The sequence below is a fragment of the Arvicanthis niloticus genome, chromosome 6 (genome assembly GCF_011762505.2).
Source record: "Arvicanthis niloticus isolate mArvNil1 chromosome 6, mArvNil1.pat.X, whole genome shotgun sequence".
NCBI lineage: Eukaryota > Metazoa > Chordata > Mammalia > Rodentia > Muridae > Arvicanthis > Arvicanthis niloticus.
Window position 1 is genome coordinate 23,498,924 of NC_047663.1, and position 16,049 is coordinate 23,514,972.

General features: G+C 56.6%; 1 protein-coding gene across 6 annotated transcripts in view; it reads right to left on the minus strand.

Moving 5' to 3' along the window:
• Window positions 1-581: 581 nt before the first annotated feature.
• The window catches only part of Rara (retinoic acid receptor alpha), a 45,387-nt gene continuing 29,919 nt past the window's right edge, over window positions 582-16,049 (minus strand). For 3 of the 6 annotated variants that reach the window (XM_076935818.1, XM_034505651.2, XM_034505652.2), the window contains 7 exons: window positions 8,601-8,749; window positions 6,952-7,093; window positions 4,892-5,052; window positions 4,550-4,726; window positions 3,471-3,675; window positions 2,795-2,953; window positions 582-2,086 (listed from right to left, as the gene is read on the minus strand). In XM_076935818.1, the coding sequence (XP_076791933.1) occupies window positions 1,869-2,086; window positions 2,795-2,953; window positions 3,471-3,675; window positions 4,550-4,726; window positions 4,892-5,052; window positions 6,952-7,093; window positions 8,601-8,749 (1,211 nt within the window). In that variant the 3' untranslated portion in view covers window positions 582-1,868. Of the gene's footprint in view, window positions 2,087-2,794; window positions 2,954-3,470; window positions 3,676-4,549; window positions 4,727-4,891; window positions 5,053-6,951; window positions 7,094-7,386; window positions 7,406-8,600; window positions 8,750-11,995; window positions 12,125-13,985; window positions 14,681-16,049 lie in introns of those variants that run through there. The other 3 variants (XM_034505653.2, XM_076935820.1, XM_076935819.1) reach the window with 3 other exon arrangements.

Consider the following 16,049-nt stretch of genomic DNA (forward strand, 5'->3'; position numbering starts at 1 on the left):
CTCACGCACCTTGGGGTATGTGATGCATCTGGTGTCTCAGAAGTGTTTCCCCAAGGAAGAACCCTGGGTTGAACAGGGACCCTGAGTGCTGATCCCCCACATGCCACTGTATGTCACCCTGGGCAAGGAAGGACACTGGCTTCTCTTGCCTGAAATATGACAGTAAGGAACCGATAGCTCTAGGATTGTGTGAACATCAAGTGTAGCCACTGGTCAACTTCAAGGCCAAGGTCTCTGAGGCCAAGGGCTGGCTTCCTTTCTCAGACTGTGTTTGTGTGTGTGTGTGTATGGGGGGGGGGGTCATTTCACCTCTTGTTCAGCTCTCCTTTCCCAGAATGCCTGGCTGTGGGTGAGACGCTCCCTGCCCCCAGTTAGTTTGAGGACACTGCCAGATTGGTCTATCTCAGCCCTCAGGGAGACCTAGACCCTACCAGAGGGTAACCTGGAGAAACACTGGCCAAGCCTTTGGCACTTAGTGCTTGTGCTTAGCCACTGTGAACCAGAGCCAGTAGAAAGCTCCCCATCGTGAGTCCCCTGCCCAGACGGGGAGAGGAGAGGGTGGAGGCAGAGAGGCAGAGGCGTTGTAGAATAAATAGAACTTTATTCTTTCTCCAGTAGATCTCAGTGGAAACCCAGCAGGAACAGGTGCACCAGTGGGCTCCAGAGTGAGACCCCACCCAGGCAGGAGGGCAAGGTAGAGCCTGCTCCCCCAGCCCAGAGTGTAGGGGAGGGGACCCCCTGGAGTCCCGTCCTGCGGGGCAAGGAGGGGGCCAAGAGGGGTTGAGGGTAGGCTGGGGGAATTGGAGGAACTCAGGCCAGGGTGTGTGTGTGTGTGTGTGTGTGTGTGTGTGTGTGTGTCTGTCGGTGTGTGTTGGAGGGCCCCATGGGGTGCTGGTGGCTATGAGGCTGGGGGCTGGGGTAACCTGGACCCCTTAGCCGGCCCCTTCACAGTGGGGCAGGAACGTGGATGAAGTGAGCTCTGGCAGGCAGTGAGGAGTAACAGCCTACTCATCCCAGGGGCCCTAGCTTCACCCTTACCCTGCTTCTTGGTGGATAGGGGGACAAGCTAAAAGCCAGGATCCCCTCCTCCCAGGGGTAGCTGCCCAAGATGCCCATGCCCAGTGGCTGGGCAGAGGGGGAGGGGAAGCTGCTTTCCTGCACAGGGTGGGGAAGGTGGCCTTGGAAAGTTAGTATTTCACAGTATTAGAGAAAACTGAGGAGGAAAGACTGGGAGGTGGGGAGCATCCACTGGGACCTCAAGGGAGAGGGGAGCCCTTCTGAGCCCTGCCCATCCCCAGGACCCACCCCCTTCAGCTCTAGATCCAGCTCCCCCAATACACAGCACAAATTCCTTCAGTATAAATGTGCTTAAAATGAAAATTCTTATTAAAAAAAACAAAACAAAAAAATTAAAATAAAAACAAAACCAGCGAGAATTAATATCTGGGGGTTGTTGGTACGCAGGATATGTACAGGGGTCTCCCCCACCCTGGGCACCCTCTGTCACCATCCGAAGCAGGGGGAAGTTCCCCAACTGGGGAGCGATGGCTTGAGTTCGGAGGACAGGGAGCCAGGTCCCGGCGTTTGCTGGTGATGAAGACGTGGCGAGGTGGGTGAGGGCTCAGGCCTAGGTCCTCACGTGGCCCAACACCTGGCCCCTGATGCCAGCTCAGGCTGCCAGAGGAGGGCAGTCCATCTTGGGTCCAGGCCTCTGTCCACAGAGTCACTGCCTTCTCCCTCCTGTCCCCCCTGGAAGGTCCCCAGTTCTGTCTGGGAGGACAAGCGAGCCCGGGCCATTAGGTCACATGGCCAGTAGGAAGGCAGAGAAAGCCAGGGCGGGGGTGAGGGCTGTCCACGTGTTGAGGCGGTCATGGGGATTGAGTGGCTGGGCTGCTTCTGTGGGAGCTGGGACTGAGGCTGGGGCTACAGCTACCCGGAGGAGGGGCCAGGCCACCCCCATCTCGTGTTCCGCCCCCTGACTGTCCGCTTAGAGTGTCCAAGCCCTCAGAGTTCTCCAGCATTTCCTGGATAAGTGGTGGCATGGAGCCAGGAATTTCCATCTTCAATGTGATCACCCGTTCCGCTCCTGTGGGGAAGGAGGTGGGGGTCAGAGACCCAGCCCAGAAGGGAGGGTCACAGGGTGAGGGGACCAGTGGCACCCACATGGGCATCTACCGTGCACTGCACCTGGGGCTCAGTCACTTGACACAGGCCAGCTCTCTCGAGCCCACAGTGTGGAGACTGGGTGGAGCATTCTGAATTCTGGTTTCTACTTGTCTAGGTTTGGCCCTTAGGCCACATGTCAATGGTTATCCAGCAGACTATCACCATCCCCCAACCCCCCTCGCAGGAAACTGAGGCTCAGAGCTGGCAAGCGCCCTTTGCACAGACGACACCTCCATGTCCTATTATACAGGCTTGTCTTAAATGCCACGGAAAAGTGAGAGCTCTAGGGCCTCGCCCTAGACAGATGGGGACATGCCAGGTTCAGAAGATACCAAGTGCCAGCTTGACTGTGGGCAGTAGGTCCCATGCCAGTCCTGGGCTGGCCTCCCAGAGATCAATGATTCTCAACCTTCCTAATGCTGTGGCCCTTTAAGACACGTCCTCATGTTGTGGTGACCCCCTCAACCCCAACCATAAAGTTATTCCGTTCTACTTCAAATCTGTGATTGCACTCCTGTTATGAATCGTCATGTAAATACATCTGACATGAGACTCGCTGTCAAAGGGTCACCTGACCCCAGAGGGATCACCGGAAACCACTGCTCCAGGTGAGGGACATGAGACTCACCCTTGGCGCTGATGCTCCGAAGGTCCGTGATCTTCATCAGCATCTTGGGGAACATGTGGGGTCGGCTGGGCCTCCGTTTCCGGACGTAGACTTTCAGCGCTTCCAGCAGCGGCTCCTGTAGCATGTCCACCTTGTCTGGCTGCTCCAGGTCCTGTCGGTCTGAGCACAAAACTGTCTCTGAGCCAGAGTCCCAGCCAACTCCACCAACCAGGAATACAGCTGCATTCCCAGATCTGGCCACTTGGGGGCGAGTCTGCCCAAGCCACAGAGGGCAGAAGGTGGCTCCCACACACCTGTCCACAGGGTAGGCCAGGAAGGGTCTCTGTGCTGGTAGGCAAGAACAGGGGGCTTATACTCTAAGGAAAGAGTGGAGAGTGGGATGTTCAAAGCTCTTCAGAGCAGCTGTGTTGGTGGAGAGGGAAACCAACATGGGTAACTCTCCTCATAGAAAGCAGGCAATTCCCAGCAGGTCTCCACTCCCTGCCATCATTTTACTACAACAGGGTGACCTGGGCAAAGCAGAACAGTAAGATAATAACTAATGTTAACTAGGTCTTGTTCCTGACCCTCTAGAAGAGTGCTTGTTGCCTGAGACCCTGGTCTTGTGTGCCCAAGGACCAGAACTGCCCCTCTAGGCCTGGGCATGCCTCCCGAGAACCACCTGCGCCTCACCCACCTCCACAGATGAGGCAGATGGCACTGAGCAGTCCAGTTTCAGCATCGTCCATCTCCAGGGGCAGCAGCTGGTTGGCGAAGGCAAAGACCAAGTCGGTGAGGGGGCCAAAGCCAGCATTGTGCATCTGAGTCCGGTTCAGGGTCAGCCCATCTGAGAAGGTCATTGTGTCTTGCTCAGGCGTGTACCGCGTGCAGATTCGCAGAATCTGGGTGCAGAGGATGTATACCAGTTCAGAGGCTGAAAGGACCCCCACCTCCTACCCCAGCCCCGGCACACCAGCTCCAACATCCCCAGAGGCCTCTCTCCCTGGCAGGCAGCCAGAACATGGCTGGCTGACAAGAATTTTCTCCAGTGATGGAAAGGTTCTGTCTGCAGCATCCAAGGCAGTAGCCACCGGCCCCATGTGGCTACGAGCACTGGAGATGTGGCTAATGCAGCCAAGGGACTGAACTGAGTCTAACTGTAATTAAATTTAAACAGACATGCATATCTACTGCTATTGCTCTGGGCGGCAGATCTAGGCCACGCTGCCTTCCTTCGTATAGAGAAATCAGGAGGGGAAGGAGTTTCCAGCCAGCAAGAAACAAGGCGGATCTGTTTCTAGGACCCGCCCCCCCTTCAGCTTCAACAGTTTGTGCCCAATGGTACCTCCCACACCTGTGCACTAGGGACCAGGCACATGATGTCCTCCCCTTCCCAGAAGCCTCTAGTTCTCCACCTCAGATGTGTCTTTGAAGAAAAGAGGCGATGGACTGAACCCTTGGGGGAGATCACAGGGAGTCCTCCTCTTAGCATGGACAGTTATTACTTCCAGCCTCCTACTCACAACCCAGGCTATCAAATGCTACAGCACCCCAACTCCAGCCCTGTGTCCCGGCAGCAGAACGCTGCACTTCCTGTTCCCGGGAAATGCCACCTTCCCATGATGCCGCTAAGTGGACAGGTGCACACAGGACAGGAAGAAAGTAGCCCACGTGAGTGGTGGGCATCCGGATTCTAGGAAAGCATCTGGAAAGTGGCTGTCTGGCTGGGAACAGATCCTACGGGGACCTGGCTGAAGAGCAGGGGCAGCTTCTCACCAGGATATCCAGGCAGGCGGCCTTGAGAAGGGTGATCTGATCGGCAATGGTGAGGGTGGTGAAGCCGGGAAGCTGCTTGGCGAACTCCACAGTCTTAATGATGCACTTTGTGGACAGTTCACTGAACTTGTCCCAGAGGTCAATGTCCAGAGAGACACGTTGTTCTGAGCTGTTGTTCTGGGGGAGGCAGGGAGAGCAAGGGCCTCAGCAACGACACCCGCTTCAAAGCCTGGCCGCTGCCTGCCCTCCACCCAGCCTATGCTTCCGGACAGTGTGGGAGGAGACAGGGAAAGGGTAGCAGAGGCGGCCCTGGGTGTGCAGCACCCCCACGGGCTGGCATACCGTAGTGTACTTGCCCAGCTGGCAGAGGGCCGGGAAGGTCTCCTGGTGCGCTTTTCGCACCTTCTCGATAAGCTCCCCCACCTCCGGCGTCAACGTGTAGCTCTCTGAGCATTCGGGCTTGGGTGCCTCTTTCTTCTTTTTGTTTCGATCGTTTCGCACCGCTGGTGAGGGGGGGACATGGGTGGGTTAGACAGTGACTGCTTCTGGCTTGGGGTCAGCCCCACCTATGCTGTCCACCACCCAGACAGACACGCACACAGACAGACGTGTACACAAAACAGTGCACCACACTAACCCTCCATGTCTGTCTGACTCATATTCTAAATCCTATTCTAGGCCCCATGACTGTGGCTGAGGCCACACATGTGCACACATGTCCTTGGCCAGTGCGTGGTACCCTGTCCTGCATCCGCCCCAGCCCACACTCTAAGAACATGTGCCCAGGTTGGCAGCCATGCCAACTGAGTCCCTTGCTTGCCAGGAATCCTTGGTGTCCCAGCTCTCCTGGCAGCAATCTCCCTGGGGGATTCCTAAGACCGGCTCAAAGCAGCTCCCAGGGCAGGCAGGGAAAAAGGCTCCCCAACCAGAGAATGGGGGGCCCCTGGCAGAAGAATCTCTTGGCCCATTAGCTGGGGAGCTGACAAATCACCGGGGGGCGCTGAGCCGCGCACACCACTCGGCTTTAAAGAAGCGATGGGGTCGTTACCAGCCGATTATCCCAGACACACAATCACTCACAGGGCCCTCCGTGGCGGCTGCTGACGCGGGAGGAAGGAAGGGTGGGGGTGGGGGTCTAGGGAGGGGGCTGTGGGGGGCTGGCATAATTTGGAGATCACTCATGTCGATTCTGCAAATTCAATAAAGTGCAGGGGAGAGAAGGGAGAGGGAGAGGCAGAGTGGGGGGATAATTTGGGAAGAGAAAATTGCAGCTGTGACAAGACGTTTATCATTCGGAAGCTTTAATTCTATTGAAATGGCAGCTGCTCAGCTCCGGGGCACAGAGCAGCCGGGAGAGGGAAAGGAGGGAGAGAAAGGGGGAGTTGTTGTGGGAAGGAGAGGGGGTCCCCACCCTCGTCCTGTCCTTCTATAGTTCAAAGAAGGAAGGTGGAGCAAAGGGAGAAGGAAGTGACGGCCCTTTTACCAAAAGGTCTCAGTTCTGCACGTCCCAAGTTGTCATAGACTCTGCAGAGGACTGTCACTACTTCCTGAGTGGCGTGCAAGACTAGCACGCCTGGTCTCTGGTGACAGGAGGCAGCAGGATATCCAGCCCCCAATTCCTGGCTGGGGCTGCTGCTGCATTAGTCAGAACCACCTTTCTCTGCACCCCTCTCCACAAAGGGCTGGAGGGGGTCTTGCAGCCCCCTCCCCCACCTCATCCCCCAAGGCTCAGGCTCCATGGCAACGGCCACGCAGACAAGGAGGCGTCTGTCAGCGTCATTTATCTCTGACATCATCAATCACTGGTCACCACGGCAACACCCATGATTCAACACAAGAGGGTCTCCCTGTCCAGCCCTCCCTCTGTCCCTCCCTCCGTCAGGGCCTCAGCTGAGCCCAAACTGGAAACCCCTTTTCCTCCGGGATTTGAGAAGCCCAATTCTCTTCCAACTCTGGGTTCCAGGCTTACTCAGACAATGGCTTCAGGGGTCCTATGTCAGCCCCCCTATACATATAAACTAACTTCACACCCTCTGGAGCTCAGGCCCCTCCCCTAAGATACCAGAGGGACTGGGATAAGCTACTGAGCCACACCCCAAAGCCAAACAAAACCCAGAAGAAAGCTATCCTGGGGCAGGCACCCCATGCACAAGCATGCAAGCATACAACCACCATGCCAATGGGATGTCTCTGTGCATTCTGCGCTTAAACACCAAACGACACATGGACACACAGCCCGCCAGACTCACAGGTCTGTGGCATTATCTACAAAGCATCCTTAGCTAGAAGCTTGCCTGCCTGCCACAGCACACATGTTCCCACATGTACACACAGGCACAGACACAGCACCCCTGCACGCCCCACCTTGGGCGGGGATTGGCCCCTGGCCCTGCGACACTCACACTCCTTGGACATGCCAACTTCGAAGCATTTCTGCAGCCGGCAGTACTGGCAGCGGTTCCGGGTCACCTTGTTGATGATGCAGTTCTTGTCCCGGTGACACGTATACACCATGTTCTTTTGGATACTGCGTCGGAAGAAGCCCTGGGTACAGGAGAGGGAGTCAGGTTATCCACACCCACAGTGGGAACAGTCTAGCTGCTACCCCCAAGCTTTTGCAATGACCTATGTAAGAAAGGCAGAAAAGGGGGAAGATGCCTCTCCTGAAAGGATGCTCTTTGGGAGAGACCAGGCCTGTCTCTATCCCACAGGCTGGCCTGGAGTCTTCCCCAACCTATATCCCTGTACCTGATTTCTCTTTCAGAGAAAGATTCAAGGCTGAATAGGACATAGGACACACTAGGCTAGAGATGGGAGAGGAGGCATCTGGAACTCACAGCCTGGGACTCAGGGCACAGCAAGAAAAGACAGCAGGACGAGCTGGGTGTGATGAAGCATTCCTTTAATCCCAGCACTTGGGAGGCTTGAAGCAAGTGTATCTCTGAGAGTTTGAGTCCAGCCTGGTCTATATAGAGAGTTCCAAGACAACCAACCAGAGCTGCATAATAGAGAGACCTTGTCTCAAACAAAACAAAACAAAACAAAACAAAACAAAACAAAACAAAAAAAAAAAAAGCAGCAGGAGAAGCTGACAAGGGACTGTGCACAGTTTCACACACTCATGAGTCCAAGAAAGGACTGTGCAGTCATGCACACTTGTGAAGCCAAGGAGGGACAGCGTGTGGCCAGGCACTCATCCTTTCCAGCTAGACAACAGGACATTCACCACCTCGACAAATACACTAAACAGTCACAGAAAAGCCAGGCTGTCCAGGGTTCTGCCATGTAAGTTAAGTTAGCACAGAAACAGACCAATTAGGTAGCAACAAGACAGGACAAACCAGACAGGACCTGCACATACAGTCTTAAACTACCCTTGACCTTGATCTTACACCTGGAGATGGCTACTCCAGCCTGAGGCTCCTTCCAGGGCCAAGAGCCCCAAGTACCAAGGGTGCACAGCTTCTAGGCCCTTATCTTTGAAGAAACCAGAGCAGAGGCCCTGCCACCAATCAGGCAGAGAGCAGATGTCCCGGCCAGAGGAGCCAGGAAGGATTAGCCACATGCGTGCCCAGAGACCAGCATGAGTGAGATGGCAGGAAACCCAGCAGCCACTGGGGAGTCCGCAGCCTGAACACCTGAAGGGAGGCCAAGACAGGGTGTCTGCTACTAGCTGTCTCTTGCAAGGACACCATGGAGAGCTTCAGGCGAGGCCACTGGGGGCAGGCCTCCTGGGTCCCCAGCCAAGAGCCAGGCAGCAAGCAGCCAGCTCACCATGGCAACCTGGGAAACAGTGGCAGGGCCAGTGTATCTATCCCCTGCCAGCCAGATAGAGACAGGAGAACATGGCAGGAGGGAACTTCTGGTCACTGAGAGCACTGCTCATTTATGGAGGAGGCCTTGCTACAGGCGTCCTCCTCCACAGTTGCTGAAAAAGCAAAAAGTGGGGGCAGCTCTGGTAAGAGCCCTGCCAACTGCATACTGAGGACATGATAGTGGGGGCATCCCGTTTATCTGACCGAGTCTATCTTCCATGACTCCCTTCACTCACCTTACAGCCCTCACAGGCGCTGACCCCATAGTGGTAGCCGGATGACTTGTCTTGACAAACAAAGCAAGGCTTGTAGATGCGGGGCAGGGGTGGTGGCGAGGGAGGGCTGGGCACGATCTCTTCCGAACTGCTGCTCTGGGTCTCGATGGCTAGGAGAGAAGGGGGACACTTAAGAGACCCAGGTACCTGCCCCTCCACACCCTGCCTACCTTGCCTGGGGTAATCCTGGCCTCAACACCCAGGGCAGGATTCAAAGCCTGGACAGAGGTGGTCTCTGTAAACTTCCCCAGACAGGCTGACAGTTAAATATTCAGGCCTCACTACTCCTGTGTCCCAGCACCCAGCTTCAATTCCAGATCTGTGTGTGAACACACACACAGAAAGACAGACAGACAGACAGAGAGAGACAGAGAGAGAGAGAGAGAGAGAGAGAGAGAGAGAGAGAGAGAGAACACACAGCTATAATTGGAGGGGGGCTGGGCTTTTTATTTCAAAGCCCTGGCCGGGGCTCCCCAAAGTTCAGGAGGAGTTAAGGGTTAATGAAGGAGGGAAGGGGCACAGACTGGAAGCAGGACAGCCAGGGTCAACAGGATATTTGAGGCTGGCCACTCCCTGGCCCCTTTGGCTTTGCTTCCTTTCCACCTTCTCCACCCCCTCTGACAGCAGCCACGGCCCCTCCCCCACCCAAACAATCCCCTCCCTGGTTAAGGTGGGGTCAGAGGCAGCACACAAAAATCAAGAGAGGATTGGGCAAAAGCAGGAGGGCACTCCCTGAGATGACAGGGGGTCCTCTGAAGACAGTGAAAGAGTCCCCAGGGCTCCTAGAAGCCCATCACTTTAGATGCCCACATCTATAGGGAGACACTGTGACAAAGGGGGTCTGTTTCTATCAATGGTCTGTCTGTCTGGCCTAAATACTACGTCCGGGTTACCCCCCTCTGCTCCTGTTATTCAGCTCCAAGAGGGCAGCCAAGAGGGGTGACCCAGCCAGTGGGGGGCAGTCCCCCCTTTCCCTCCCAAGCAAAACCTCTGTGCCTGGCTCTAGGCCCATCACCCCAGACAGAACATGGCTATTTGGGTGAGAGCTGTCTGTGCCCAGGGCCTGGGCAGCTGAGGATACAGTGTAACAGATGACGGCTTTAGAGAGCAAAGCCCGATCTCAGATCCCCAGAGGGCTCCCCAGCATCCTCCTTTGCCGCATCTATTTGTAGAGAGCCAGGCATGGGTGAGTATCCTCTGCTCTGCGTCCCAACCCCATCCAGTCCCAGCAAGTGCTGGGTATACAAAGTTCCTGTGCTCAAGCACCAACAGCACAGTTATGCCAGGCTGTGAATGACTCCTGTGGCTGCAAAGCCTGGGCAGAGAGGTTAGGACACTTGGGGACACGGGAGCCTGGCAGCATACTACCACCCTCCTACCTGCAAACACACCAGGGAACTCCGCCAATGGCCTTGGCAGGACTTTCCTGGCTCCTACTCGGGCCTGGACATCAGCTGGGCCGTCCAGCATTGCTGTAACTCATGTCCCCTTCTCTAACCAGAGGGAAAGGACTTATCCATGCCTACAACCCCCAGGGGGGTCCAGAGGACTGACCTGCTGCAATCTGCCGCTCATGCCTACACAGAACTACCCTGCCCTGGTTTTTCACCTCACTTCCTTCTCAGGAGGCCCGACAAGCAAATCAAACAGACCGGAGGCCTGACAGCTGCTGGGGGGCGGGGTTGGGGGGCCTGGGTGAGGCCAGGAGGCAAAGGGGTAAAGTGACAAAGGAGCCCTTTGTTGTGCTAACTTTTTCCAAGACGCAAAAGCAGTAACAATAGACAATCCAGACTTAGGGGGGCGTCAAGGACAAGGGGGGGGGTGCCCTGGCCTCCAATCCTGGTCTGCATTCCAACAAGCACAGGAAGAAGGCATTGACCTCTCTTCCCTCCTCCTAACCCACCCTCTGCCCTGGATCTGCCACACACACACCCCCATCCCAACCTCCAATCTGAGCCAAAGTGGAAGGGAAGGAGAACAGAAGGGAATCTGGGGTGTAGGACCGAGGGGAAGAGGGGTGCTTGGCACAGGGACACAGGAGAACGAGGATGAGGAGCAAAAGGCCAAGGACAGACCAGAGGGGCAAAGGCTCAGGAAGAAACGTGGAGTTAAAGCCAAGTCCAGACAGTTGTTTATAGAGATGAAAGAGCAATCTATGCTCTTTAAAAATTGTTTTTGGCAAGATGGCGAACGACCCTAGGAGGAGGGCGGGGGCTCGGTGAGGCCTCTTTTCAAACCATCCCCAGCAGCTGGCTGGAGGGTTACCCCTGAGGCTGTAGCTCCGTCAGTACCCTACCCTCAGTATATACCCAACTGTCACTCCGGGAACTCAACCTCTGAGGGTTCCAGCTCTAGGATTTGAACTTAAATCCTAAGGTCCTGCCCCGCGACCTCTTCGGCCCTGTAGCCAGCAGCCCAGGGAAGCCAGCGTCAGCACCAAGCTAGAGAAGCGTGGGTCTTCTCAGTCCTTGCTGAGTTAGGACACAGTAACAGTGTAGCACAAGCAGGTGGGGGGAGGGACTATCCTGAGCTGGCCCCACCCCGCCGACCACCCTCCCTGGAGGCCCCAGCCCACAAATCTCTCCACTTCCTGCAGAAAGGCTGAGCTGGAGAAGGACCAGACCTCAGCTCAAAGTTTCAGTGCGCAGCCAAGGGCTGGAACCAGCCCAGGAAGCCCGGCGTCCCCTCTAGCCACCGCTGCCAGGGTGCCCCTCCCCCACTCCCCTCCTGGGCGGGCGCACACGGCGCGGGTCCCCACGCCCCAGAACCGTTCGCAGGCTCGCGCAAGGGGCCAGTTTCCTGGAGGAGATCAGCAGGAAATCAGCTGGGCCCCTGGCCAGCGGCTCCCCTCCCAATCCAGCTGGCGCCCTCTTTGCAGCTCCCTTCACAGCCTCTAGAGACGGAAGGGGAGGGGGCGTGGAGCCCTCTCAACTGCCCTTCCTCCTCTCGGGAGAGAAGGTGAGGGTGGCTCTGGGTGCAGTATAGCCAGCAAGCTCAGTGCAAGACCCAAACCTAGGGGGTCGGTGGGTGATAAGCATCTCTCCCACCTCCACCCCCCACTACGGGCATCCACGTGCTTCACATTCTTGGATGTCTGGGAGCAGGCAGGCGGAGGCGTGAGCTGCGGAGACTGGTGGGGGACAGATGGGGAGCCACATCCTGTGCACCCCTTGTCCTCTAGTGCACTGAAATGGGGGCTGTGGGAGGGAAGCAAAGTCTCCAGGGCTTTGCAATACCCAGCAGCAGGTTTCCACCCACAGCCAACCTGCTATCTTCCCTCAGTTGGCGGAGGCCAGGGGTTAGTATTTTCCAAGACAACTAGAGGTGACTCCAGGCACCAGAGAGTCTCCACACACCAAAAGGCTCTTCTTCAAGGTGGTAATACAGGCAGTCCCAGCAGAGGTCCAGTAGCCACCCTGACTTCAGATCCTTACTGAGGGCCCCAGGGCAACTTAACCTCCACAAGGGGTGAAGACTGATGAACGCAGCTCTAGTCAGGCTCTCCCTCGGCAGGTTCTGTGTGCAGACAGGTCACCACTTCCCCAAGTCCAAGCGGTTGGAGGAGGGAGGGAGCAGGGAGCCTCCTGCGTGGGCTGTCTCCGCCCCCCCTTCTCTGAAAGCCTCCTTCCTTCAAGTTCTGGGCCAAAAGCTCAGCTGTCCCAGAGGGCTTGGGGGAAGAGATAGGAGCTGGACCCCACGGGGCTTAAATCCCAGCTTCCCCCAGCGCAGAGAAGGGAGCCTCAAGGATCAGCCCTATTATTCCCCCTAGGGGTGGTTCCTTCCTACCGCGCTGGGATAATGGGAACGGTCAGGGAACCGCTTCACACCTCGGCTTTTTTTTCCAAAGCCAATGATCACCCACCCCTCCTAGTCTGAAACCTCACAGCTGATTCTGCCTCAGAGGCAAAGGTCAGGGGGCAGGACAATAGGTCAAGGGGCAGGATAATAGGAAAGGCCAGATTGAGGTGTCTCTGGAAGGGCAGGGGTCGGCTGTCATTCACCCCAGGTCTCATGATGCACGAAGGTTTGTGCGGTGGGCTGATTCTAACCAGCCTTCTTCAATATGCTAAGCGAGTGGCTCTCAGCCTTCCTAATGCTGTGACCCTTTAATATGATTCTTCATGCTGCGGTGACCCCCATCATAAAATTATTTTCATGGCTACTTCATAACTGTAACTGCAACCATTATGAATCATGATGTAAATACCTGGTATGCAAACTATCTGATGTGTGACCCCTGCGAAAGGGTCGGTGGACAACCCCCAAGGGTCGGTAGACAACCCCCAAGAGACTCACAGGTTGAGAACCATAAGAGACTCAGTCTTAGGTGGCAGCAGGTATGGGAAGGTGGGAGACCCTCCTGGGAAGAACTGCTCCCACAACAGAGTGGGAGAGGAAACCTGAGCCACCTAACAATAATACTCCAACATTGAAATCACACTAATACACACTGCCTCACAGCTGGGCATAAACATGCCCAGGTGTGCACACTGGGGCATGCGCACAAGTCCTGGGTATTAACAGAACCCTCCCAGCATTGCCTGAACCCGCTAGAACCAGGCTAGAGGGCTCGGCTGCTGGGACATCAGAGGGCACATCATCTCCTGATTAACAATACAAGGTATGGCCCTATTTCCCTAGACAGGGTAACAAAAAGACCCACAAGCAGTGTAGATACGTGCTGATTGCCAAAGGACCCCCCCCCCCAGGCCTTAAAAACCAAACACCCCCTAGAGAACAGCAATTAAAAGTCTTTAAATCAGCTTCTCCCATATTCCCAGCATCAAAGCCTCCAGGATGTCAGCCAGGTGTCTGGGGCCAGACCTCTCCTCAAGATGGACTAGGTGCCTCTGAAAGTATAAGGGACTGACCAGGAAGGCAACTGTCTGGTGAAGTCCCTTTCTGCCACACCCCATTACCAACAACCAAAGACAGAGACCAGTCCGTAGCATCCCTACAGTCAAGAGCAGGAGCTGGGGCAGCAGCTGCCACACAGGAGAAAGCTCACCCTAGGTTTTTGGCAGGGGTGGGATCTAGGGAAGTGGTCCCTCCTTTTCAGAACAGACAAGCGCACAGCCAGGACCTTTACCCCACCCTCCAGCAGGCTGTGGATCCTAACCAAGAAGGTGTAAATGGGGCGCCAGAGGCTGAGATTTCACGTCTCCTGGAGAAGGAACGCTCAAAGTTCCTGAGCCTTAACATGGTAGTACGCCAGGGTCACTGGGTGGAAGGCAACTGTCCAGCTAGGACATTCGAGTTACAGCGAGACAGACGGAGAGAAAGGTGTAGAGAGCCACCCCACCCCCCAACCCAGCTCCTAAGGTAGCACAGGAGGCCAGTACGTACAGTGGTTTGAGCCATTCCAAAGCGGAGTCCGGAGTGGGGTGGAGTAGGGACCCGAGGCAGGGAGCCCCTTCTCCTGGAGCAAACAGGCCCGGTTCTGGTTATAAAAGTCCACCACTAAGAAGGGGTTAGGGGCGGGGGCAAGCCCCCCGACTTCCACACTCTCGTACATCTTGCCCCGCGAAGGCCGGAGATCCAGGAGGGGAAGTCCTGCACGGGGCTCTCGTCACTCAGCTGGAGGCGCCATCCGTGCAAATCGGCTGCGGGGGCAAAGGGACGAGTCCCTTCGCCCCGACGGGCAGCCCCTCAGCGGGGCGCCCAGTCCAGAATTGCCCGCGCCTAAGTCCGCAGGTCACTCCGCCGGTCCCAGGTGAAAAGCGGGAAGTTGTGCAGGTTGGAGGAGAAGGTCCCTCGGCGCTCGCTCGCAGGGAACGCCCGGTGGCCCAAGAACTCGAGGCTCCGGTGTCCCAGGCAGAGTCCAGCGGCTCCCCAAGTCCGCTGGCCCGGGGCGGGATCAGGGCGGAGACGGGGGTCACCGAGCACTTCCTTTTGCCGGCCGGGGCTCCCGGGCTTCTCCGTGGCTTAGATTCCGGGTGCGGGTGGGGAAACCCCCTTACGGCCCCGCCTCCGCCTGGCCCGGCGGCGGGCCGCTTGCTTGGTCTCCGGTGTGCGCGCCACCACCCCCCAAGCCCGCGCGCCCCCTCTCTGGGATCCCAGCCCCTAGCCTCCGCCCCGCCCCGGCCAGGCGCCGCCCCTGGCTTAACCCTTTCTCTGCGGGTCCTACTGCAGCGGGAGAGATGCAGGGAAGCAAGGGCCAGAAGGCTGCATGTGGACCACCAGTGGAACAGTCTTAGAGAGGGGGCAGAGGCGGGAAATGCGCTGTGCATAGAATCAGGCTGGGTATGGAGAACAGGGTGCACCAGGAGGCTGAACCGATGAGTGGAGGGCATCCTCCCCATCCCAGTTCCGGCTCCCAGCCTCCCTAGTGCTGCTTCTGGTCAATCCCCTGCAGGGCGATGCAGGAGGTGGGGTGGTCCCAGTGTCCTCCCCCAGCCCCGGCTTCATTTGCCTAATGCAATTCGGCTGAACTCTTGCTGAACTCGCCTGGCGGCGCCTCACCTCCGAGTGACCCACCCACCGCTGCCCGTGACATCACCAGCTCGCCAACCCGCCCTCGGGGCTCGCCCACTGGCCCTCTTCTCGGTCCTGTCCAGCCCTAAACTCCGAACATGCGGGCAGTAGGCATAGGGCCCAGATGCAGGTGGCCCAGCGCTAGAACCAGGAATGCGGCGTGCTGGGTGTCCCGGGTGTGACATTGTGCAGCTTGGGCGCTGTGTCGGAATGAGACATCCAGCTTGTGTCACTATCTGTGACATCATGTGAGACTCCGGCTGCCTGGCTCACCCGCCGGAATAGACGCGGCAGAACTGAGCTGTTAGCACAAACAGAAGCGGGGAGCTCTCCTCCCACACTCTGCGTGCTTCCGGCGGGCAAAGCTCCGCCCAGGGTGTCTCCCAGCCCGGGAACCAGGATGGGCCAACCCAGGACAGATAAAAGGAGACTTCCAGCTGAACCACTTCCTCCCCAGGATGACTTTTTCAGTGGGAGAAAGGCTTGGGTTAGGTAGGTCCCTAGAAAGAGGAGATACCCAGGGAAGTCCAGGGTATCCTAATCTCTATCCTCTTAAAAGCCTGATCTACCAGTTAACCTTGTAGAAGCCAGCTTTTGTCCATATGTGAGGTCCAGAGGTCCGCATGCTTGCACTTTTAGCTATCTCCCTGCCTAAAGTCAACTTCTTTACAGTACAAGGTCATTTAATTCTCAAAGCAACTACAAGATCCTTTGCAAACAGGCTTAGCAGAGACTATGATCCCAGCTATTTGGGAGACAGGGAAATGGGTCACAAATCCAAAGTCAGTCTGAGTGAATCCACATTCTGGGCAACACAGTGAAATGATGTCTCAAGCTGGTAACATGCAGCACACATGCATGTGATCTCAGCAAGGTGCAGGCAGGCAGTGGTGGCCCACTCCTATAATCCCAACACTTGGGAGGCAGAGGCAGGTG